Below are 24,551 nucleotides of genomic sequence, written 5' to 3' on the forward strand. Positions count from 1 at the left end.
CCATCTCTCCAGAGTTGGCTAACAAGATGAGCTGCACATTAGTGCCATATCATCTGGATGTGGACGAGTTCACACCTAGTCTCCGCACCCATATATCTCAGAAGGCACAGCAGCTTGCCTTTGAAGTTCAGAAGGCGAGATTTCATCGTCTCGCCTCTTCTAGGGTGTGACATGATCTTAGGAATCCAGTGGTTTTGTCAATATGAGCCTATTCGCGATTGGGGGCAGGACACTTTTACTATCTGTAAAGTGTAGGCATATGCTCACTTATGGATGCTCACTTATGGTAGTGCTACGTGTGAACAGGGCTTAACCAAGGACACTTTTTCCCATGTGGTTTTTCTCCCTTGGATATCAAGTGTAAAAGGCCACTCTATCCATATAACTTTTGTACTTCTATATTATATGGATGTGACACACATGCAAGGGTTGACTTGCATTTTGTGATCACCACACATTTTGTGTCTAGCTCTCTCCATGCTTGATATTTTGGAGAGTGGTACACCATCTACTCGAAGTTGATGTTGCTCCCATGTTTTTATGTTCTTAGTATTCCATGATAAGTTTCCATGGACAGTTTTGTATCACCCCAGTGAGATAGCTATGTTTATGTTTTATTTTCCATTCCATGATGAGACATGCCATGGACATTATTGTATCACTTTGGTCTCATAGGCCCATTGGGTCTTTAGTAGACGCTTAATATCTCTCTCTCTCTCTCTCTCTCTCTCTCTCTCTCTCTCTCTCTTCTGTGTGAGCTTCTTCTCCTTGCACCTAATCCTAGTCTACAGGAAGCATTGTTGTGTGTGAGTCCCCCAACAATTGGTATCAAAACTAGGTTGCATCCTCTGTCCCTGCAATTTCTGGCGCCGGGTTCCTTCGAAAACCTTGCGTTTTTCCGTCGCTGCAATCCGTCCAACAGCCTCTGTCGACATTCGCCGCCCGTCAGCACACTTGCCGCCTGATTCAACCTCCCATAGGGGCGGAGCTAGTGGGGAGAGCTCCACCGCCGCCCCGCTCACAGCACGTGAGGCGGCCATAGCACAACTCTGCGCCCTCCCGTCGACGGTTGCAGGTCCATCCATCCCTCGCCTTCGTTCCATCCCAGTCACCGGCCTCCAACAACAGCTCACGACGACCACTTTAGTCGTGTAGAACAACATCTTGCCGTCAGTCACCAACCCAATCTGCATCTAACCCTCAACAGTGCGTGACCAGGCGTGAGAAACGAGCAACAGCTCCGGGCGCTGCTCCTTCGAACCATGGCACACCACTCCACGCTTGCCCAACGAAGATCCCGACCTCTGCAACCATTGCCCACCTCCCATGAATGATCTCGGCTTCTCTGTACCAGGTCATCTCAAGTGGGTCACTTGCAGGTATTTTTATTTCAAAGAAAAAAAAATTTGTTACAGACATTCTGGTGCAAGTTCAGAGAATTTTGGGGGTTTGGCAAAATTCCCCTTTATATGGAAAATTGCAGGAAGCACCATAAGTACACTTCTCAATTTGATGCAGAATTGCCAAAAATTAAACATGCTGCTTTGTTTCGAATTTGGGGGTTTTTCAAATTAAGTTCAAAATCAGCAAATTAAACCTCTTCTAGTTGCAGAAATTTGGGGCTTTTGTGAAAATTGGGCAATTGACTGCACATTGAAGCAATTGCTTGCAGTGCATAAAAATTGGAGCTTTTCAATTTGGAGCATGTAATTGGGGATTACAACGATGATTTGTCACATATGTATACAAATTGTGAGTAATTGGACAATTTGGTGCAGGTTTATACTTGCTTCAAGTTGCAGGCAAAAATTTGCACAGGACATTTGGTTGCCTGGCAGTGCACATTGGTGCTTGGTTTGCCGGCAGGTGTATTTTGTCAACATGGCTCAAAATGCCACAGATGTATTTGGTGTGCTCACCCAGGAGGACAAATTGGATGGATCAAACAACTCCTTCTGGAGTTTCATGATCCATAATTTGCCAGTAGCCAAAGGACTTTGGAGCATCGTGTGTGGTGACGACATACGCCCACTTACCATACAGCCAGCAACGCCTCAAACGGGAGGTGCTCAAAGAGCTCCTAATGTAGAACCTGCTCCCACACAAGAGCAAAAGAGATGGGACTCTACGGATGCACAGGCCATGTCCCTGATAGCCATTTCAGTGAAAAGGTCTATTATTCCAAACATTCGGTCTTGCAAGACATCGAAGCTTGCATGGGACACATTGGAAGCAATGTATTAGGCACGCAACGAGGCAAGACATCTAGTCACCATTGCTCAACATTAATGAGGTTATCCCAGACAAACAGCTGGTCACCAACACTCTTCATTCTTTACCACCTTCCTACTTGGGCTTTCACACCTCTCTCAACCTCTCTATGAGAGGAGATGGTGATCCCATCACTTTTGAAGAGCTCGTGGGTTTACTCTTGCAAGAAGAGCAAACAAGAGTAAACCTATCTAACAACCGTGGTGGAGACAAGGCATTTACAGCCAAGGATAAGGGTAAAGCAAAGAGCTTTAAGCATGGGGAACAACAATCTAGTAAGGCTGGTCATAGACAGCCCTCTTCTGGTGTGAAAAGTCTGACAAAGGGGATGCAAACAAGCCTAAAAAGAAGGGCAAATGTCACTACTGCCATAAGCCTAGCCACTACATCAATGAATGTAGAAAGCGGATTGCAAAAGAGAAAAAGAAAGATGCAAGCAATGCAGTAGGCAGATTCTTCTGATGACAAAGCACAGCAATCCGCTAATGTAATTCAAGAAGAGTACACTTTTTTGGTCACATGCACTAGTGACACACCAAGTGCTTCAGACAATGATATATCTTGCATTGCATCCGACAAACAGGATGTATCATGGTATTTTGATAGTGGTGCTTCGAGCCACATCACTTCATGCAAAGATGTATTTCAGCACTTAGTTTATGCTTCAAATGGCCGCACTGTATCATGTGCAGATCATACCGCATATCCAGTAAAGGGAATTGGCAATGTCATACTTGTTGCAGCCAATGGTGCCAATATATGTATGACAAATGTGTTGTATGTTCCAGGGATAAAGAAAAATCTGCTCTCCATCTAAGCCATAAACGGCCAAGGTTTAAAGGTTGAATTTGAAGATGGGAAGTGTTTGCTAAAAGACCCATCAAAGGGTTAAGAAATAGTCAATTCCGGAACACGATACAAAGGCTTGTATAAGCTGGACAGCTATAACAAGCGTACTTATGATGCAAATACAGTGGCTGTCCACACTCTTGCTATGCATGATGCAGAGCTATGGCATGCTCGTTTTGGGCATGTAAATTTTCGGAGTTTGATGATTGTGCAGAAGCATCATATGGTTGATAATTGCCGCCTCTTGAGTCTCCACCAAGACATGTATGTGAGGGATGTATTTTGGGAAAGATGCATCGAAAACCATTCCTGTTCTACATAAGGATTTTCTTGTGTAGGGGCTGGCTGATCTCAATCCCCCCTAATTGCAATGGGTAATAGCCCATCAAACATGTCCTGTATGCCTGTATCATGACTTTTATACAAGCTGTACATGGGCTGTACTGAATTTTCTGCAAATACCACATCTCTACTAACAAAAATCTTGCGTGTTGTTGGGTTATAAAGATGGTATCCTTTGCTCTCTTTGTTGTAGCCCACAAAAATGCATTTAATAGCTTTATTATCTAGCTTTGTTCGGAGTTGTTCTGGCACTTGTGCATATGCTAAACACCCAAATGTACGCATACAATCCACTTTTGGCTTTCGGCTATACCACGCCTTAAATGGTGTTATGGTTTTCAAAGCTTTTGTTGGACACCTGTTCAACACGTGAGTTGCACACATTATAGCTTCCATCCAAAAATTGTGAGGCAACTTTTGTGCTTTCACCATGCATCTTACCATCTCCATGAGAGATCGGTTTTTCCTTACAGTTACACCATTCTGTTGTGGTGTATAAGGCACAGTACATTGGTGTTTGATGCCCTTTTGAAGCATATAATCCCTGAATGCATTTGACATGTATTCTCTACCTCTATCTGAGTGGAGTGTTTGGACTTTACATCCACACATATTTTCAGCCATTGCCACAAAGTGTCGAAAGCAAGTAAACACCTCTCCTTTAGCTTTCAAGGGGTAAACCCAAGCAAACCTGGAGTAGTCATCAATGAATGTGACAAAATAAAGATGCCCCCCCATGGATGGTGTCCGCATTGGACCACATACATCACTGTGTATAAGCTGTAATTTACTTTCAGCTCTAACAACTCCATTCTTGGGTGTGGAACAGCCAGCAATTCAGCCCCCTTCTATGGAGAAGTTGAAGATCTTCTCAGGGAACAGCAAGCAGCCATAAACACAGCCAAGTCGGTGCCAAGATGGTTGCTGAAAACTTTGCAAGATAGCAAACTTGCAGCTCCATTGATAGGTAGAACAAGGGCTAGTTCCAGCCAAGCATTCAATATGCATCATGGGGAATCTGCATTAGCCATGGGTGGTCTCTTTGATTCAGAAGAGCCTCCTTCTTATGAAGAAGCACATGAGAATGAGCACTAGCCATGCAAGATGAAATCTCTTCTATCATGAAGAACAATACTTGGAATCTTATGGACTTGCCGAAAGGTAAGAATGTCATTGGAACAAATTGGGTGCACAAAGTCAAACGGAAGTCTGATGGTGCTATTGACAGGTACAGAGCAAGACTTGTGGCTAAAGGCTACTCTTTGAAAAAGGGAATAGATTATGAGGAGACTTTTGCTCCTACTCATGGTCACCGTGAAACTCGTTTCGATAGCCTTGAAACTCGTTTCACGTTTCGGTGTTGAAACGTTTCATGCGCATCACTAAAACCATTTCGTTTCATGTGGAACAAAAAGTTGTGATTTTTTCTATGATTTAGCCTCTCTCTATATTTTTAAGCCTTTCACTTCCCTTCTTTTAGGTCTCTTTTGCTCTCCTTTCTTCAATGGTGACATTATAGCAATATATTTTTCATATCGTCATGCATATATCGTTTCGATCTACCGTTTCATTGTGCACCTATCCACATTTGAAACATTTCATTCCAAAATAGATCGCTTTGGTAGCGAAACGTTTAAGCAATGAAACGTTTCGTGGTGACCTTGCTCCTACTTCGAGAATGACTACAATAAGACCAGTGATTGCATTGGCTGCACATAAAGGATGGAAAGTGCATCAATTGGACATCAAAACTGCATTCTTAAATGGGGATTTACAAGAGGAAGTATATGTAAATCAGCCCATGGGTCCAAGCAATCCACCAGTGGGAATTGTTTTTGTCTTGGCAGTTCATGCATATCTTGATTGAGCAAAAAGCAACCCACTGTTGCCACATCTACTTGCGAGGCTGGGGCAATCTTCGCAGCTACAGGATTGTGTATGGTTGAGGAGATTATTGGATAATCTTCGTGAGTGTCAGTAGACAACCACCACCATTCTCACTGATAGCCAGAGTGCTATGGCCGTGGCACGAAATCCTGTATTTCATGCACGTACCAAGCACATTGAGATTCATTATCACTATGTCAGAGAGAGGTTACATGCAAGGGAGATCAGTTTATCTTACTGCCCTACAAAGGATAATGTTGTAGATCTGTTCACAAAGGCTTTACCTCGAGAGAAGTTTGAAGCTTTTTGCAACGCTTTGGACTTACTCTAATGCGGAGAGTGACAATTTCACTACAGGGGGGATTTGTAGACATATGCTCACTTATGGATGCTCACTTATGGTAGTGCTACGTGTGAACAGGACTTATCCACGGGCACTTTTTTCCATGTGGTTTTTTCCCTCGGATATCAAGTGTGAAAGGACACTCTATCCATATAACTTTTGTACTTCTATATTACATGGATGGGATTCACATGCAAGGGTTGACTTGCATTTTGTGATCACCACACATTTTGTGTCTAGCTCTCTCTCTCTCTCTCTCTCTCTCTCTCTCTCTCTCTCTCTCTGAGCTTCTTCTCCCTACACCTAACTCTAATCTGCAGGAAGCATTGCTGTGTGTGAGTGTGTGAGTCCCCCAACATAAAGGTTTTCATGAGCCCGTCATGATTCATGGGGATAGAAGCATCCTTGGCATCCCATTGATTTCGCACCTCCAGGCTCGACGAGCTATCCGCAAGGGAGCGGAAGGAGCACTCCCTTATGTTCGTGCTCAGACAGCCTCTACCTCATCGGTTCTCTCATCTTCAGTCCCTCATTTAGCAGACCTCTTGTCCAGACATCAGGACATTATGCTTAGGGACAATCTTCCGCCCAGTCTCCCTCTATCATGTCTTGAGGACCATCATATCAATTTGGTCCCTGGATCAGAACCTCCTAACAGGTTCCCCTATCGTCTTTCCAAGACTTTAGAGGGCGAGCTAAAAAGACAGTTATTTGAGCTCCTCCGAGCCAGATACATTCGGCCTTCTCTCACCATTTGTTGCACCCATCCTATTTGTCCAAAAGAAGAACAAGTCTGCACGCCTTTGTGTAGACTACAGGGCATTGAATAAACTCACCATTAAGAATAAGTTTCATATGCCAAGAATTGAGTACATTTTGGAGCGTTCAGACGTTGCAAAATTTTTCACTAAGATCGACCTCAAGAGTAGTTACCATCAAGTCCGCATTTTTGAAGCTGACATTCCAAAAACAGCTTTTCGGACAGAGTGTTGTCACTACGGGTGCAAGCTATGCAAGCTGAAATCTCTTCTATCATGAAGAACAATACTTGGGATCTTGTGGAATTGCCTAAAGCAAGCATGTCATTAGAACAAAGTGGGTGTACAAAGTCAAAAGAAAGTCTGATGGTACTATTGACAGGTACAAAGCAAGACTTGTGGCTAAAGGCTACTCCCAGAAAAAGGGAATAGATTATGAAGAGACTTTTGCTCCTACTTCGAGAATGACCACAATAAGATCAGTGATTGCATTGGCTGCACATAAAGGATGAAAAGTGCATCAATTGGACATCAAAACTGCATTCTTAAATGGGGATTGACATGAGGAAGTATATGTAAATCAACCATTGGTTTTGTAGTTCCTGGTGAGAAACATAAAGTATGCAGGTTACACAAAGCATCGTATGGGTTAAAGCAAGCTCCAAGAGCTTGGTATGATAGAATACATGCTCATCTACCCAGCCAAGGTTATGTGAATAGTCCAGCTGAAAGCACATTGTATGTGAAGAAAACCGATGCCGATATTCTCATGAAAGCTGAATTTGATATGTCAGATTTGGGACCTTTACACTACTATCTCGGCATACAGTTTATGCATTCAGATGATGGCATTGTTATATGCATACAGATGATGGCATTGTTATGCAGCAAACTAAGTACATAAAAAGTTTGCTCAAAAAGTTTTCACATGGATGAATATAAGCCCATTTCTACTCCCGTAGAACCAGGTGTACGGCTTTCTATGCATGATATTGGAGAGCCTTTTGAGGCCAGCATTTACAGCCAAGCAGTGGGATGTCTCATTTACTTATGTAAAACGAGGCCAGACATATCTTTTGGGGTGTCTTTGTTGAGCAAATTCATGCACAGCCCAAGCACAAAGCATTGGCAAGCAGTCAAACGAATTTTTCGTTATCTTAAGGGTACCTTGGATCTTGGTTTGTTCTTTCCCAAGGGAGACAACTTGCAGCTTTATGCATACAGTGATTCAGATTGGGCTGGTGATTATGATACCAAGCAATCCACCAGTTTAGAATTGTTTTTTTCTTAGCAGTTCATGCATATCTTGGTTCAATAAAAAGCAACCCACTACTGCCACATCTACTTGTGAGGCTGAGTACAAGGCAGTCTTCACAGCTACAGTAGATTGTGTATGGTTGAGGAGACTATTGGCTAATCTTCGTGAGTGTCAGCAGACACCCACCACCATTCTCACTGATAGCCAGAGTGCTATGGCCGTGGCACGAAATCCAGTATTTCATGCACGTACCAAGCACATTGAGATTCATTATCACTATGTCAGAGAGAGGCTACATGCAGGGGAGATCAGTTTATCTTACTGCCCTACAGAGGATAATGTTGCAGATCTATTCACTAAGGCTTTACCTCGAGAAAAGTTTGAAGCTTTCCGCAAAGCTTTGGGCTTACTCTCATACAGAGAGTGATATGCTACCTTGTACAGGTTCACACTTCCACTACAGGGGGGATTTGTAGGCATATGCTCACTTATGGTAGTGCTATGTGTGAACAGGGCTTAACCAAGGGCACTTTTTCCCATGTGGTTTTTCCCCTTGGATATCAAGTGTGAAAGGACACTCTACCTATAATATTTTGTACTTCTATATTATATGGATGTGGCACACATGCAAGAGTTGACTTGCATTTTGTGGATACCACACTTTTGGCTCTCTCTCTCTCTCTCTCATTTCTGTGTATGAGCTTCTCTATCCTGCACCTAACCCTAATGTGCAGGTTTGTGTGTGTGAGTGTGTGAGTCCAACACCAACACATGTATGTATGTATGTCCAAATACTATAAGAAAAAATAGTTTTTTAAAAATGCAAACAATGTCAGTGTTTTGATCAATCAAGCTTTTAGAATCATTATCGAGCAGCAACAAATGAGAAAGCAATTGTATGCTGTGTATGTTTCTAATGTACAAAAAATATGCGTACCTCCACTAAAGAAGAGTATATTGGTGAAATGACTTTGTTCAGAAATGATGACCCACTTTCATCCTTGCAACTCTTTGCTTGATAGACTAAAGACTCTTTCAGGATGTCCAGCAACTCTTCTGCCATCTGCATGTTTCAGGGCCAAGGTGTGTTACTGATACTACATTGCAGTTGCAATACCGAAGCTCTTGACCTTGCTAGGTAGGGCAACTACACCCCACCTCAGCATCCTTCTTTCTTTGATATTAACAGAGAAATTATACTACGGTGCATCACGACACACAAGCTTACATTATGATAGATGTAGCATAGGCACTCTGGAAGAAAACGAAGGTTTGCAGCTTCCCCCCAAATTAACAGGTACAAAGATGCTAACAAGAGTTTTTTCTGCTTAGACTCAGAGCTGCACACAATTTTAGTCCAGCATTAGAATACGCCACAAAGTAAAGCATGCCAAACGTAAGCTCTTAGTTTGATCCTGATACCTTAGCTGTGGATAACTGACCTTGAATACATAGTTCGTTTCTGTATATACTCACACCACTTGATGTAATTGTCCAGAATTTTTTCACACACTTTGTTAATAGCATTTTCATCCAGTTGCTGTGTGTGCATACATAGAATCAAGTGTCATTAGACGCAGTACCCTCCTCTTCAGGTCTTTTCAGGTGGTGAAATAAAATGGTAAAATAAAACAGTAAATATCATAATATTAACTGACTTCCACAAATTTGACTTCAAGAAGCATGTGCATGAGAAAAGACAAACACTGACATGTTACCTCCTACTTAAAGACCCTCATAACAATGACGAATCTAGAAGAGACAGAGTCAATAATCAAACTAGAAGAGATAGAGCCAATACTTACAGGATCCCGTCCTTCAGGCACTGCAAGTCGAGACTGGGCATTGGCTAGCAAGAGAACAAAATGCTCCCGCTGATTGTTCGCATTATCCCTCTGAAAGCATATTATGACTCTTCAATTGAACACGCTTTGCTTTGTGCTACCTTTGAAGACTCAAGATAGAAACCTCACACCCAACCCTGACTTTGGGTTCACACTGGAAGTAATAAGTTTCACACTAGAACTGATTAAGTTTAAGCTAGTATGGGGGACTCAAAATATAAAGAGGACTTATTTATTTAACAAGTATGTATTCTTACAAGCAGACAACAATTGAAAGAAAATAACTTGGCATACAACCTCAGTACAAACTTACTTGAAACCCAAAAACGTACTCAAGAAGATCGAAAATATCCATCTGCCTATAATGGGGCCTCTCAAAAACCTCAGGGAGAGAAGCTAGGCCAACACAATCCAGTGAGCTCACAGCAGCTTTGATCTGCAGAACTTTGTTCTCTATGAGTAATGCTCTCTCTCTCTCTCTCTCTCTCTCTCTCTCTCTCTCTCTCTCTCTCTCTACACAAATGAAATCATGATTGGCACACTTGACGAGGAAAAAAGGAGACAGTAGAGCACTAACTGTGTGTGATTGGGCTCCCTGCAGGAGCCAGACCGAAGGCAGAGGGGGAACAATTATGCAAGCAACTGAGAATTGATCCTGCACCATATATTGATGTATGGAGGGCAAGGAAGGATGTGACGAAGGAAAGGCCCCTATTACTCAAGTTCCAAGACGTTGCAACCCACCAAGCCTTTCTGACTAAGCAGTCTGCATTGAAAGGCACAAATATATACATGGGAGATGACCTTACCCCCTCGCAGGTAAAGCATCCAAAAGTTGGCTTGCTACAAGTTCAACATGCATGCAAGGTAGGGAAATGGGCCGTATATCATAGTCACACCAAACGGCTGTTTCAGTCCCTAGAAACGCGTTTCTCCGTTTCCATGGCCGTTCTCATTTCCCAAGTGATATTCTCACAGGAAATGGCCGTTTCCACCCCTAAAAACTCGTTTCATCGTTTCCATTCCCGTTTCTCGTTTCAAGTGACTATGCCGTATATAGGAACGGCAGGGTGATTGATTACCAGAAAGAGATGACCGCCATGACGTCACGGGGTATATGAGACCAAGGACATGTCGAAATGCACAGCAAAAAAATAAGACAAGTGCTGTAGAGAACAAAACGCAGAAGTGTAGAAAGAGAGAAGCTGTATAAACTCTGCTATATACACATGAAACAGATACAAAAATAGGTGTGGGAGCAAGGATGGTATTTATACCACCCTCCAGTACTGGTCGGCTAGGTCAAAACAGCCGACAGGCAGCCTGAGATGTCCACAACTGAAGAAGATGCAGTCGGCCAGCAAAAAATGAAGTCGGCGAGGACAAAAATCTAGTCGGCAAGGACAAGTGCAGTTGAGCAAAGTATTACAGCCCCCACGACCAAAAAAAATAGTCAGAAATATGAAAAAAAAATGGGAAAAATAGTAACCTCCACAGCCACACAACCTCCCAAGCAACACCACAAGCAGCCCGATACTCTGCCTGTGTAGACAACAAGGCAATAGTTGGCTGCCTCTTGCTGCTCCATGAAATAGCTCCTGAGCCAAGGGTAAATCCATAGCCTGATGTAGATTTGCTCGTGTCTGGATCTCCTCCCCAGTCTGAGTCACTCCAACCTTGGAGTGCGACTCCATCCGTCGTTCCCCCTCTAGTGTCATAGAAGAGTCCAAGATCCTTCGTACCCTACAGATACCGCAAGATCCGCAACCCTGCATCCCAATGAGTCTTCAAAGGCGTCTACATGAATGAGCTCAACAGTCCCACGGGAAAGCTCAAGTCCAATCTTGTGTTCAGCAACCAAATCAATGAACCAACAAGCTTCCAATAGAGAGGCATCAACCTGCTCACAAGGATCATTCACTGTAAGTTTGGTGTTCGAGTCATCAATGAAGTAATAGGCTTGCGGTTCTCCATCCCAAAAGTCTCCAGCAACTCATGAACATACCGCTGCTGAGCAACAAAGAAACCCCTCTGGGCCTGCCAAATCTCCAATCCCAAGAAGAAGTGAAGTAAGCCTAGGTTGGTCATCTCAAACTCCTTTCACAAGACAGCCCTCGTCACTACTATGTGCTCCACATGGCTGCCAATGAGAATGCGATCATCCACATAAAGGATAATCAATGTGACCAAACCCCGTTCTCGAAAGAGATATAAGTTAGGATCTGCAATTGATCTCCAAAATCCTGTCCGTAGAAAGAAGGAATCGATCTTCTGATTCCAAGCCCTGGGAGCCTGCTTAAGACCATACAAGGCCTTCCGCAACCTGTAAACCATCCCCTTTGATCCCAAAACCTCACTGGAGGGTGCTCAACATACACCTCCTCCTGCAAGTCACCATTAAGAAACGTTGATTTGACATCCATCTGATATACGGGCCACAGATGAGAGGAGGCAAGGGAAAGAACTGTCCAACTCATGGTCATCCTCGCTGTCGGTACAAAGGTATCCTCATACTCGATGCCAGGCCGCTGTGCATAGCCCTTAGCCACAAGTCTGGCCTTGTGCTTGTCCACCGACCCATCAGACATATACTTGGTCTTGAAGACCCACTTGACACCAATGACTGACTGTTTTGACGGCCTCGAAACCAACTCCCAAGTTTTATTCTTCTCTATGGCATCCAGTTCCACTTGCATGGCTTTCCTCCAAGTCTCTTGAGAAAGAGCTTCCTTCACGGAAGTGGGCTCTTTGTCCCGAATGATACCAGACATCAAAGCATAGTTCACATGTAACAACTCCTCTGAATGACTTTTGTCACGAGCTCTGTGTGATCTTCGAGGTCCTCACAAGAAACTACTTATAGTTAATAACAGTTACCCAACACATCAGCAATTCCAACCTTTAGTGGAGGCTGAAATTCGACCTATAAAGCTTCACATGCAAATAGATGTAGATCTAGCATGGTACAGCTTTGCATTCAGACTTCAGATGTCACTCGAAAATATGGGAAAACCCATATGGGCATGGAAAGGCAAACTGTATTGATTGCAAAATCTAAAATACAATTACTGACGGAGTATACTCAATATAGGACACTGGATGCTCAAGAGCAAGATCATCTTCTACAGGCTCAAATTTGCTTGAAACGCAATGATGCTAGGAAGCTTCAGAAATGGCAAATTAGGACATTACAAAAATCTCTCATGGATAAAGGTTGCTCTTCAAAGGTCTTCTTTTAAAATCTGCATGCTTCCACACAAAGTCAAACCATTCATAGACTCAAAAAGGATAATGGACAATGGACTCAAAATAAACATCAGTTAGAGACAGAAGTATTGAACCATTTTACTACCCTTTTGCTGCCCCTACACAGCCATCGTAGCAAACCATGCATGCCCATCATGTTCTTTTACAAAGCAGGTCAACTAAATTGTTACACCTCAAGTAGCATTAGAAATGGAAGTGTCTTTTACATAGGAAGAATTGCATGATGCCTTACGTGGTTTAGGGAAATGGAAATTTCATGGCTAGGATGGCTTGACAACAAAGTTCTTTCTTGAATATTGGATTCCCTTAAAATGAAGTTCTTTATATGATTAATATTTGTTGGCACTCTGGTGTGCAGCCAGCTTGTTGAAAGCAAGGATTGGTACATTTGCTCCCTAAAAAACAGCTATGTGATAAATTGACAAATTGGAGACCCATCACTCTTATGCATGTTAAGATGGCAAATGCGCAATGCTACCATGTTCAATCACAGCCAGACTTTGACCCTTATCCCTTTTTTCAGAGTGCATCTTAGACAATCGCTCCATGACAACCTTCGAATGGAGCACATTTCTCTTGCTCACTTTGAACTTTTTTTCTAATGCTTCTGAGTTAATCCCAACTTGGGTTAACTCCTTGTAATATTTTTCCATGATAGAAGCTTTGTTTTCACTATATAAAAAAATGTGTGTGAGAGAGAGAGAGGGGTGTGTGTGTGCGGGGGGGGGGGAGGGGGAGGGAGAGGGGCACACGTGTACACAGTGAGTGTGTGCCTGCAACTAGGATTGAGCGCCACTTGAGTGTCTACGCAATTGGGCGCCCCTTGATTGCCTGCGACCTGAGATCTATGACAACTGAGCACCTCCACAGCAACGTCACCTCAAAGCCACCTTCTGCCTATCACTACCCACCAAGGCAACAACGCCTGCCGCCTGCAATTAAGAGCCACCAACATCGCCTCCTGCCTTTCACTTCCTCTGCTCGCTCCAGCCTCCCGCCGTCTACGCTTTTCCTTTCGCCTTCGTTTGGCCCTCGCGTTTTTCCTTCTTTCTTCCAAGTGCGCATGCGCGTGCACGCACCCGTTTCGTGTACAATAGACAGTTTTGTATCTCTTCACTGCGTGGTTCAGCATGGCTTCTTCTCCATACCAATTGGCTTCGGATCAAAATGTGAATATCAAGGTCTATCATCATGCTCACAAGAATGATGAGCACAGCAACAAGGTTCTTTTGTACTAAGCTTGGAAAATCTCTCCAGGAGCTTTCTCTTGATGAACGCTTGTTCATGATATGCTGATTGATGATTTTGTGGACAATAAAAAAGAATGGCAATTGCCGGATCCTGATTTCAGGTTTGATATTCCTCCCCGTTCGATGGTCTCATCACTGAAGAAGTTCTCCAAAAATGTTCATGTGGTCTTCTTTCCAGGCAAGATGCCTCTTGCGAATGAGGTGGCACAATGGATAAAATCAGAATTGCAAGGAAATGTAGTTGATGGTGTGTACTTGCCAAAGGGATTATATTGAAGGTGTCCATTGCTGCAAAGGAGTAAGAGAGACAAAAGAGGTAGAGAGCTAGAGCGAGAAACAAAGCTCTTAGTGAGAGAATTTACACAACTCAAGAATGATGTGACTTGAATTACTTCAAATCAAGTACATGTTTTTGTAGGTAGTAAACCTTATCTTTTGACACTTACATATTACACTCACATACGAGAACATGACACATAGCATACACTTATCTTATCCAAATATAAGGGGTGCTCACACACATATACATGGATGAGGTTACACGCAAGGTGGACACACACATTCACTTAGCCCTTTAGGGACAGATCACACACACACACAAGCCTGAACACAAACAATGGTTCACACACACGAGAGCTCCAAAACCCCAACACCAACTACAGATATTGCAGACTCAGCAAGAGCAACGAAATCATGCAAGTCATTGATCACATACACGAGCCAGGATTCTGTAGCCCCACGTACCCAAGGTGTTACCAAAGAGTAACAAAACACAATAGTGGAATTAAGATCTTCACAATACAAAGCATTGAATTGTAGAAAGAAGTAGAGAGTAAACAATCTGCTTGCAAATTCTGATTACAAACTGATGGTTGTCCGCCAATCCGTGTACTCCGAGTAAGGAACTTTGATGGCAACCTAGAAAGCCTATGGACAGAGGATGTCTTGCTTACAAGAGAGCTTGAACACAATGAATTCCGTGATCAAATAATGCTACCAAACTAGTCTATATAGTGCCCAGGGTCGGCATGGACGTAGGTTGGTCACGTCGACCAACCCACGACTTGGTCCAAAATGATTAGCCAACCATATCATCCGTTTGGGACCATATTAGACTACAACAAACTCCATAGAGACTCAACGTAGCTCCCACGGCCATTTGAGACCGTCTGGACCCTCAAACGGGCGGTCACATAACCCGCACAAGCATGCATCCTACGTGGCAGAGTGACAAGTCTACATAAGCCGTCTCCTAACCATCTCGCCGCATTTGGCCACCATCCAAAGTCTAAAGTGGGAACTGCCAGGTGCCCGGGTGCTAACCACAACTACTCATATATAGAGGCCTTACAAAAGTAAAGCACATACGTCACCTGCAGTAACAACACGAGAGTGGAGGATTGAGCAAATGCTTTTCCAATAGAGAGAAAGTGTGATCCCTTCTTAGAGCCAAATGGCCCTGACCCTAGAGATTTCAGCCATCCACTCGTCAACTCTAGATCCAAGATATCCTTCGACAACATTGATAGCTCTCGTCATAGGGGCAAGACTTAACTGCTGCCCTATGTGAGGTATTGGAGGAGGATGGTATCATTGTATGAGCATTTGCACTATCTTCCCCATTATGCACACTAGCATTTTGTATTAGCCCCGGCCCCCAAGGCTACATGTACTCGACCCCATTGCCACATGTTTTCAGCATAAGTAGGTAGTTTCTTTTTCATTTTTTCTAACATGACTTAGCATTCTTCATGGAGATATTGTACTACTTTTTTGGTCTCATAGACCCTTCGGGTCTTTTGTAAACCTTAATATATCTTTCTTTCTCTCTATTGAGGGTCACTCCAGATGGATTCATTGAGAGGCCCAGTTATCTCCACAGATGTCCCACACCATGAGGATCGACATCGGTCAGCCAAGGGTGTCATCACACCGCCTTTGGATTGAGACAAGGAGAGCAAAGGGCATCCCACAATACAGACGGGTATGCAAGCTATGTAGTACTGGGGAGACGAGCCTGAGGAGCATTACATACATAGATGCCCAATTCACACTGAGATACACAGACACCATCATTGTCTCTTCACGAGTGATGCACTACAAAGATCAAAGATGCTGGGACTACACCTATTAGAGCTTAGGCACCACAGAGACAAACTATGAGATACACAGACGCCATCATTGTCCCTTCACCGGTGACGCACCACAGATGCGGGATACTGCACAAACATGTAGCGCTGAATTCTTTGGCCTCTACCAGAGAGCCCCTGCCGACCTGCCATGACAGAGCTAGATGCCCCCATGGAACAAGCACCCTCAAATCCCAAGGCAGGCTGGAACCATGCATGCGGACAAGCTCACAACACACACCCGTGGAGTACTCCGTGACAGATCACAGTTTCTCCAGAGAGCCAGACGCCCCCAACCTAGGCAACCTAGGTCCTCCACTTGCCAGCTCCAGATCCACAACTTGCTTCAGCGACGTGAAGAGACAGCCCGACAGGTGCTGGAAGATGAGGTGGGTGTCATGACTTAGCCATAGAAGAAACAAATGGCTGCATGCCTGACAGCAATGCTCTGATACTTTTGTCAAAGAATAAAACATGTACCTTCCTTTTGCTACATGATTAGATTGCTCTAGTAAGTATGCTATTTTGCAGGGTGATTGATGAACTATATCAAAGATTGGATGCATATCCATACCTCAGGTGATAAAAGGATTACATCAGATATTCCAGGAGCATCCAAAGGTAATATGTTGTAGGCTTTGAACTCTTCTGTCTTTGCAGCATCAGCTTCCAACGTCTTCTTGAACTGCAATAGGAGAGCTTTTCAGTTTTAGTTTTACTGAAAAAAAGCCAGACGGCAACAATTTTTCTGTTCCAGCTCCTACTAACTTTTGGAAGAAACAAAATAAAGTGCTTCAAACATTGAGCTAAACAAGTGTCACAACATAGATGTTTTTATTTGGGTGCATTTAATTCAAACCTAAACACACACGATGGTACCTACACTAATTAGAAAATATTGCTATCAACAAACAACGAATGGAGACAGACAATAAGGAAACATAGAGACCAAACAGAGATGCAGTTTGCATACATCAGCAGAAATGAGCTCTTGAGGAAGGGTATCAAAATAACCCTTCAATACCCCCAGAGTTGCATAAATTTTTTTCAATTTCAAACTCCTGCGCTCCAATCTGTAACCAAAAAAAAAAAAAAACCAAGGTGCATATTTCAATCAAGAAAAAACATAAAAAGCATGAGTTTAAAAAATCAACTGAAAAGGAGCTGAGAAGGAAAAGAGGGAGAGGGGGGGGGGGGGGGGGGGGGGGGGGGCGAACACAAATCATAAACTTTTTTGCTTAAAAAGGTATTTAGATTTGAAAATGCCTTGTACTCAATGGACAAAAAAAGTAGAATTATCACCCTAAAAAATGCAAGACTTGACATTACTTATATATCTGCAATAAACAAGCATAAGCTCCACAACAAGTTTTTACAATGATATCCGTTCAGAATTTTTACTGAGCATTGCTTCTTACTCATTTGGGTCAATGTTACTAGCACCAGAAGTCCTCCATAAGCGTTCTTGTTCTCGCAGCTCATCTATGTTGTGTTTCATCCTGTAGTACTTGTAGAAATCTTCTATCTGTGCAATGTCTTGTGTTCTATCGATATCTTCACCATCTTTTTTTGCCAGCTTTTGCTGCAAGCAGAAAGAAGCTGTGAGCGGATATAGCAAAGCATATAGATTCTGTAATACTAATTTGACATTAACCAGCCTTATCATGGCATGAACATTAAAAGGATTCAAAAATAATGAATTTCTATTGCTTATTATGATGGGTTTATAGGACTATATGGGTGTATGTACATGCATTGGTGTGAATGAATGTATGTATGTATGTTTGTATATTGTATGTAGACACATGTATGCATGAGAGAGAGAGAGAGAGAGAGAGAGAGTGCGTGTGTGCGCGCGCATGTGCGCATGTGCATGCAAATGTGAGTGGTGTGTGGATATGTATGTAGGTCAGTATCTATCTATCAGTCTATGCACACACTTTTTTTGTAATACGTTATATTACTAGTGAGAAACCTCCAAGTGGAGGAGAAAACCCACAATTAGAATACAAAAAACATGAGCTACGTTACAAGCCCAGCTGTCCAACTATGAGACACCTAAAATTCAAAAGCAATCAAAGAACACTTGTAGCTGATGCAGGGAAAGATCTCCAAGGTCAAAGGAATCCCGAAGAGATAAAAGAAGAGATCTCCTAAAGAAAGCAAAACAGGGAATATCTTCTATGGCAAAGATCAACTAATTTCTTGCATGATAAATGGACCATAAGGCCCAAAATCACAATGAAAGTATCAAATTCTAGCAAAGTCGGGGCAATGCTACCAAATAGCCAAAAAATTTAGCCAATCTGACAAGAGGGTGTCCTGACAATCTGTCTAGAAGAGCAAGAGAATTGCAAGACCATAGAATATGACAGACTGTCTCACGTGGATGTGAACACCTTCTAAAGATGCAGAAGCAATACGTTTTTCAACCACAAAACGGCCAATTGGTAAAGCACCAACGAGGCATCTCCAGAAGAAGACTTTCTGTTTGAGGGGTAATTTACTCTTCCAAATCTTCCAGAGACACCCTCCACTACCCAGAAGGCTTGTTAATGTGCCATGGTGAATTTCCATGAGCATGTATCCAAGCTAGAGGAAGAAGCAATTTGTATGCACTCACCCTGCAGTCAGATTGTGAAAGGGTACCACACACCAACTTGCGTTTTGAGCCATATTGGTCTATGATGTAGACCTAAATTATAAAGTATCATAGCTTGTTGAAAAGAAAGTACATAGCCCCTATCATTCACCACATCCTCAACATGTCTGATTGCTTTGGTTGAAAGGAAATAAGCCTGTCTGTCTCGACTGTAAAAGAGCAAGAGGCTACTGAAATGCACGACTCCAATGGATGCTCTCTTTGCGAAGGGAGTTGCCTTGTTCACGTGGTCTACCAAACCATTTCATTTGAGCCATCAGAGTCTACCAATCTTGAATCAATTTTGTAGAAAACGAGCATCCAAGAATGCACCCCTCTAAGCATCCAAATATAACCTCAGCATGAGTAATCATCCAATGCCCAAAGGTTGGAGTTTTCATTGCTGCAACAAAACTTGATAACATTAAAGTCCAAGACTGTTTTTGCTCCAAGAACTCAAAAGAAGAGAGGCTTTCTTGGCAATAACACAAAAGTGTAAATTCAGTATATTGAGGCCACCATGCATTCTTGGAGTAGGTACCAAATGCTTTTTGAGTAGCCTGATGGGTTTTCTCTCCACCTTAGTACGCCACAAACATGCTAATGCTGCAGACATGAAACTATCCAAATCTGTCGAAGACCACGGAACAAGAGGCAAGTGAAACTGAATATAAGCCATTACAATGGATTGCACTATTCTCAATCTAACATGCAACGGGCAGGTAGATAATTTCCAATATTGAAGTTTGAAATTCAGCTTGTCCAACACCCACTGTCGTTCTCAGAGAGACATTCCAACCCAGAGGATACCCAAGATGTCTTACAATCTATTCTGGTGAGATTATCTGCCCCAGCCAAAGAATAGAGTGTCAATCACAATGCTCAAGGGGTAGAAGCTTGGACTTAGCAAAATTAATTTTCAAGTCTACCGCAAGACCATAAAGATCCAGTGCATCCATAATTATTTTGACATCATCTCGAGTATTTCCTGGAAAGAAAAATGCGTCATCTGCATAAGCTTCACTAAGCTCTGAATCATCAAGATTTCTTTGATGACTACGTTCAATGAGTTGTTCAACCACGAGTTTTGCATCCTTCACTCTACCTCTTTCTTCTCCCAAGAACCATTTATCATAATCAAAAATAACAACCTACATGCGAGTGGTAAATCTCCGCAAAGCCATGTCAATGCCAACAAGCATATGCATCTTCAAAGGCTGCATTGCATGAGCCACTAAATCAACAAAAAGTTATGTTTTAGATAGCTATTGTTGATCAGTAGTAGCCTCTTTTGTGGGAGTAGTACATCCATTGTTGACATGCCAAAATACATCATCATCCACAGTGGGTAATGATCTCAAAGACCCATCAAGTAGTCTATGGACATTTTGCATGTGAAAGTATCATATTGATTTGCATTCAACATGTGCCATCTGTCCAGACAAGCCCAAAAGTTAGTAATAGCATTGTGATGAAAAGTACACCCTTGCGTGGTAGGCATCAAGTGTTTCCACAAATCACATGCTCCCATATATTGAATGTAGCATGCCACTGACTATTTCACAACCAAGTAGATGCGATTTGTGGTTACTATTATCATCGTATTCAAGAGAGTTATTAAAATCTCCACACAAAAACGCACTTGAAAGCCAAGAGTAAGCTCTCAATTTTCCCCACATTTGAGTTCTCATTGAAGAAGTATGTGATGAATATACCCCTCAAAATTCAAATATCTCTCCATTGACGTGGCATTGAAGAATTATCCATCTTCTTGACGGACCATTATATGCGACATATGGCTGAAATTCATGGCGAATCAACATGACCACTCCTAAAAAGTAACGAGTGCTAGCATAAAAGATGTGATACCCTACAAAAGAGCCTTCCCTTCCAGCAAAAGCATGCTGGTTGTGTTCTTGAGACTTGTAAACAAACCATATGAGGGTGATTTTATTTATGTAATCCCATAAAAGCCTCCATTTGTAAAACATCATCGTCAAAATGTTCATCTAAAATTGTCGCAAAAGGCTCAAAGATTGCATCTATCTGCTCTTGAAGAGAGTGACCATTCATAACCACATTCCACATTTTACCCACTCCCAAAACATCGTGTATGAAACGAGGACTAGATGAGGATGAATCAACACATTAGACCCCTCTGTCCAATTTCAAACTACTAGAGTTCTTGCTTTTATCGTTTTTTTAGGTATCTGACAAGATCGCAAATCTTGTTTTTCTTTGTCTTTTTGAGGCAAGGGAGCAACTGTTACTTTGGCTTTACCCTTATCAGCTAAAGCATTCTCTTCCTCTCCACTATAGTTTTCCCCTTGTTCTTTTGTGCATTCACAACTAGTTGAGGCGATTGTGAAGGCATAGCTGCCTTAGGGGTTTGGTATAAAACTGAAGGACACTCATATTGAATATGTCCAAATTTACCACATGCAAGACGTGAACCAACAAACTTTAGCTGAAAAAAACCCTTTTGGGTTAGCATCCCTTCCATATGAATATCCAAAGCCACACATGTTGAAGTAGGTCTATCTGTGTCCAATAAAATGCAAAATTTATTGATCTGTAAAAATGACTTCATAAAAGCCACAACCCACTATTTAACAGCCATGCACAAAATAACCTCCCAACAATGCTTTCAGCCATTGTCCAACATCCAGCGCAGCAAACAGGCATGTGACCAAGGAAAAAAAGAACTACTGCTTTATGAGCAAGATCCATCGCAGGTGCATACAAAGCCTCGGCTTTCCGGTGGTGGTGCATCCCCCCAAGCATAATTAATGGCTGAAAATCCTTCATGCAAAATATCTGTGAAAGTTTGAAGTGTCGGATTTTCACATACAAAAGGGTCCGCTTGATGAGCTAAGAACTTGGGGCGTTTAGAGATATTATCTGCTCTTCTGTGATATGCAATGGGTTCTGGAGAAGCAACTTCAGAATACAAAGGTTTGGAGGCTATCTTGAATAGAACACACACACACTATATACCAAAGGGCAAGCTGTCGAAGACTTCCAGCAAATAAAGAGCAAAGGAAACGATAAGCAGGGCAAACAGCGACTTGACAAATTGCACTGCACTACTGCAAAGGCGATATTGCAAGCGGCTGGCAATCACTGCCATATCTCTGCTCAGCAGCCTGCTGATGACGACTCTCTGCTGAGGGCGAACTGAGGGCGACAACTGAATACACACACCCGTCGCTGCTGAGGACGAGCAACAAGCAAAGAAGGCAGGGAGGACGCGCAACGAGCAAGCAAAATGCATGCATATATACATACATACATGCATATATATACATAAACAATCATACATCAACATGCACACAGTATAGACTGAGCTAGATAAACTAGAACCAAAGGTGACAGACTTCCATCGATAACCTTATTGAGGAATAAAACCATAACACTTAGCTAAAGCACAACAATTGTTACCTTGATTACGGACATAAGCCCTGTCTTGAACTGCAGAACTCCCCTTCCCTCACTGTTGGGATCCAGATTCTGAGATAAAGAATAAGCATGTTCGCAAACTACAACCAAAACAAAATCAATAGCCCATGATAAGTTCATCTCTAAAAGTAGTCAGTCATTAGCAAGCGTTGAAACTTAAACTAAAAAAAGTATGCTCGTGAGTGCGTGCATGTCTTTGTCTGGGGTTCAAACTGAGCGGCATGTTGCAATGGACAAGGGTCCACCCCGACATCAATTTTTCAATAACTAGTGCAACATCAATTCCTACACTACCTCATACAAGCATGTCATCATCACTTTGTACGATTTGAACATTTCCAGGATTAAAATATGAAAAAATTAGCTAGCAGACAAAAGAAAAGCACTTTTTTTTTTAAAAAAAATATCTGTAAGAGACTGCCAAAAACATGAAGTGAGAAACGACAATTTTAAAACTTTATAATTTTAAATATAAATGACCAACCACGAGAGAGTTAGGAAAACGCAAGAAGCTACCCGTGCACATCCACATACACACTGAATTGGGCCACTTCTAGAAAACAAGTGGGCTGGTGTATCATGCAAGAGGCAGAGTTGTAGCATGCAAGGTTTGGGCATATGAATTATGGCAATCTGATGCTCCTGCAGAAGCAACAAATGGTGAATGACATGCCACATGTTAAACTACCTCCCAAACATGTATGTGAGGGATGCATCCCTGGTAAAATGCATCGCAATGCTTTCCCAAAGGATGGTTCGATGAGAGCTAATCGGAAATTACAGCTCATGCACAATGATGTATGTGGTCCTATGAGGACACCGTCACTTGGAAAGCATATGTACTTTGTGACATCCATACATGATTACTCTAGATTTGCTTGGGTATACCCTTCAAAAGCAAAATTGGAGGTTTTTCTGTGTTTTCAGCATTATGTTGCAAGGGCTGAAAATGAAAATGAAACACGTTGCAAAGTGCAAACCCTTCAGACAGATCAAGGAGGGGAGTATGGTCTGATGCTTTCAAAGCATACTTGGCTAAGAAAGGCATTAAGCACCAATGTACCATGCCATACACACCATAACAGAATGGGGTTTCAGAAAGGAAGAACAAGTCCTTGATGCAGATGCCCAGCTGTATGATCAAGGGCAAAGTTTTGCCTGATAAATTTTGGATGGAGGCAATCATGTGTGCTACGCATGTTATGAATAGATGCCCTACAAAAGCATTGAAAACTATGACTCCAGATGAGGCCTCGTATGATAAAAAGCCTAAAGCTGATTACTTGAGGGTTTTTGGTTGTCTTGCATATGCCCATGTGCCTCAACAAATGAGAAGCAAGCTTGATAAGGCAGTATAATGTATTTTGGCGGGGTGCAGCAGTGGTAGCGAAGGCTACCGTCACTATAATCCACTCAGCCATACGATTTTTGAGAGTAGAGATGTGGTGTTTGCTGAAAATGTAAATCAGCCTATGGGTGAATTTGGTAGACACCTGTACGGGGGTCAACAAAACATGTTTGAAGCGCTACTTCCACTTGCTATTGATGGTACACCAGTACAACCCACAATGGAACATGTGCTGCAGCCATATAGACATCATGTGGATGTAAAGTTCAACAAATGAACATCCTGTTATGCATGATGTTGTAGAAGTGGTTGTGAGAGAAGTGCAGACAGCTTTACAAGAGGCCAAATCAGTTCCTAGATGGCTGGTCCGAACTTTGCAAGAGAGCAAACTCTTGCTCTTCTGAGTAGCAAGTGTAATATGCGGAAGCTTCGGAGAAGGATCGGTACTTCAAAACTCAGAAATCAGCACTCTTTTCGCGACAGAATTAACGCACAAGCTGAAAGACGATGTGCAGAAAATAGAGAGAGAAGGGGGAGATGGAGAGGACACAGTATTGGGTCCCAATTACCCTCTGTAGGGCCCCCACCACGAATGGTGTATTTGCTTTATTAGAATGATGTAAATATGGAAACAAATACAAAGTACTTGACCTTTTCTTGGCTGGAAAACCTGCCCTTGACCTTCAGTCCTTCACCCCTTTGCTTTAGCAAGTTCTTGGCTGTCCTGGCCCTTGTTTGCTTGGAGCACTTGGTGAATTATGAGATGGATTCATGGATTATGGGCTGGGGTATTTATACTTCACATAGCATCCAGTCGGCCTGCTTCATGAAGTCCCACGACTGTGTCTTTTCCAATAAAGTGTTTTCACACTATATTCCATGCTGTCCAGCCTGCGCATGCTTCT

At 42.6% G+C, this 24,551-nt stretch overlaps 1 protein-coding gene across 2 annotated transcripts in view; it reads right to left on the reverse strand.

Annotated features, from left to right (window-relative positions):
- Positions 1 to 24,551, reverse strand: part of LOC147639293 (callose synthase 9-like) — a 104,992-nt gene that overhangs the window by 66,351 nt on the left and 14,090 nt on the right. For both annotated transcript variants that reach the window (XM_086789766.1, XM_086789755.1), the window contains exons 2-10: positions 22,281 to 22,378; positions 17,617 to 17,780; positions 17,172 to 17,271; positions 16,773 to 16,883; positions 9,866 to 9,988; positions 9,514 to 9,603; positions 9,151 to 9,248; positions 8,937 to 9,048; positions 8,646 to 8,771 (exon numbers count right to left, since the gene is read on the reverse strand). In XM_086789766.1, the coding sequence (XP_086645892.1) occupies positions 8,646 to 8,771; positions 8,937 to 9,048; positions 9,151 to 9,248; positions 9,514 to 9,603; positions 9,866 to 9,988; positions 16,773 to 16,883; positions 17,172 to 17,271; positions 17,617 to 17,780; positions 22,281 to 22,378 (1,022 nt within the window). The remainder of the gene's footprint in view (positions 1 to 8,645; positions 8,772 to 8,936; positions 9,049 to 9,150; positions 9,249 to 9,513; positions 9,604 to 9,865; positions 9,989 to 16,772; positions 16,884 to 17,171; positions 17,272 to 17,616; positions 17,781 to 22,280; positions 22,379 to 24,551) is intronic.

Source organism: Cibotium barometz, chromosome 4 (genome assembly GCF_041138505.1).
Source record: "Cibotium barometz isolate CiBa-2024 chromosome 4, ASM4113850v1, whole genome shotgun sequence".
NCBI lineage: Eukaryota > Viridiplantae > Streptophyta > Polypodiopsida > Cyatheales > Cibotiaceae > Cibotium > Cibotium barometz.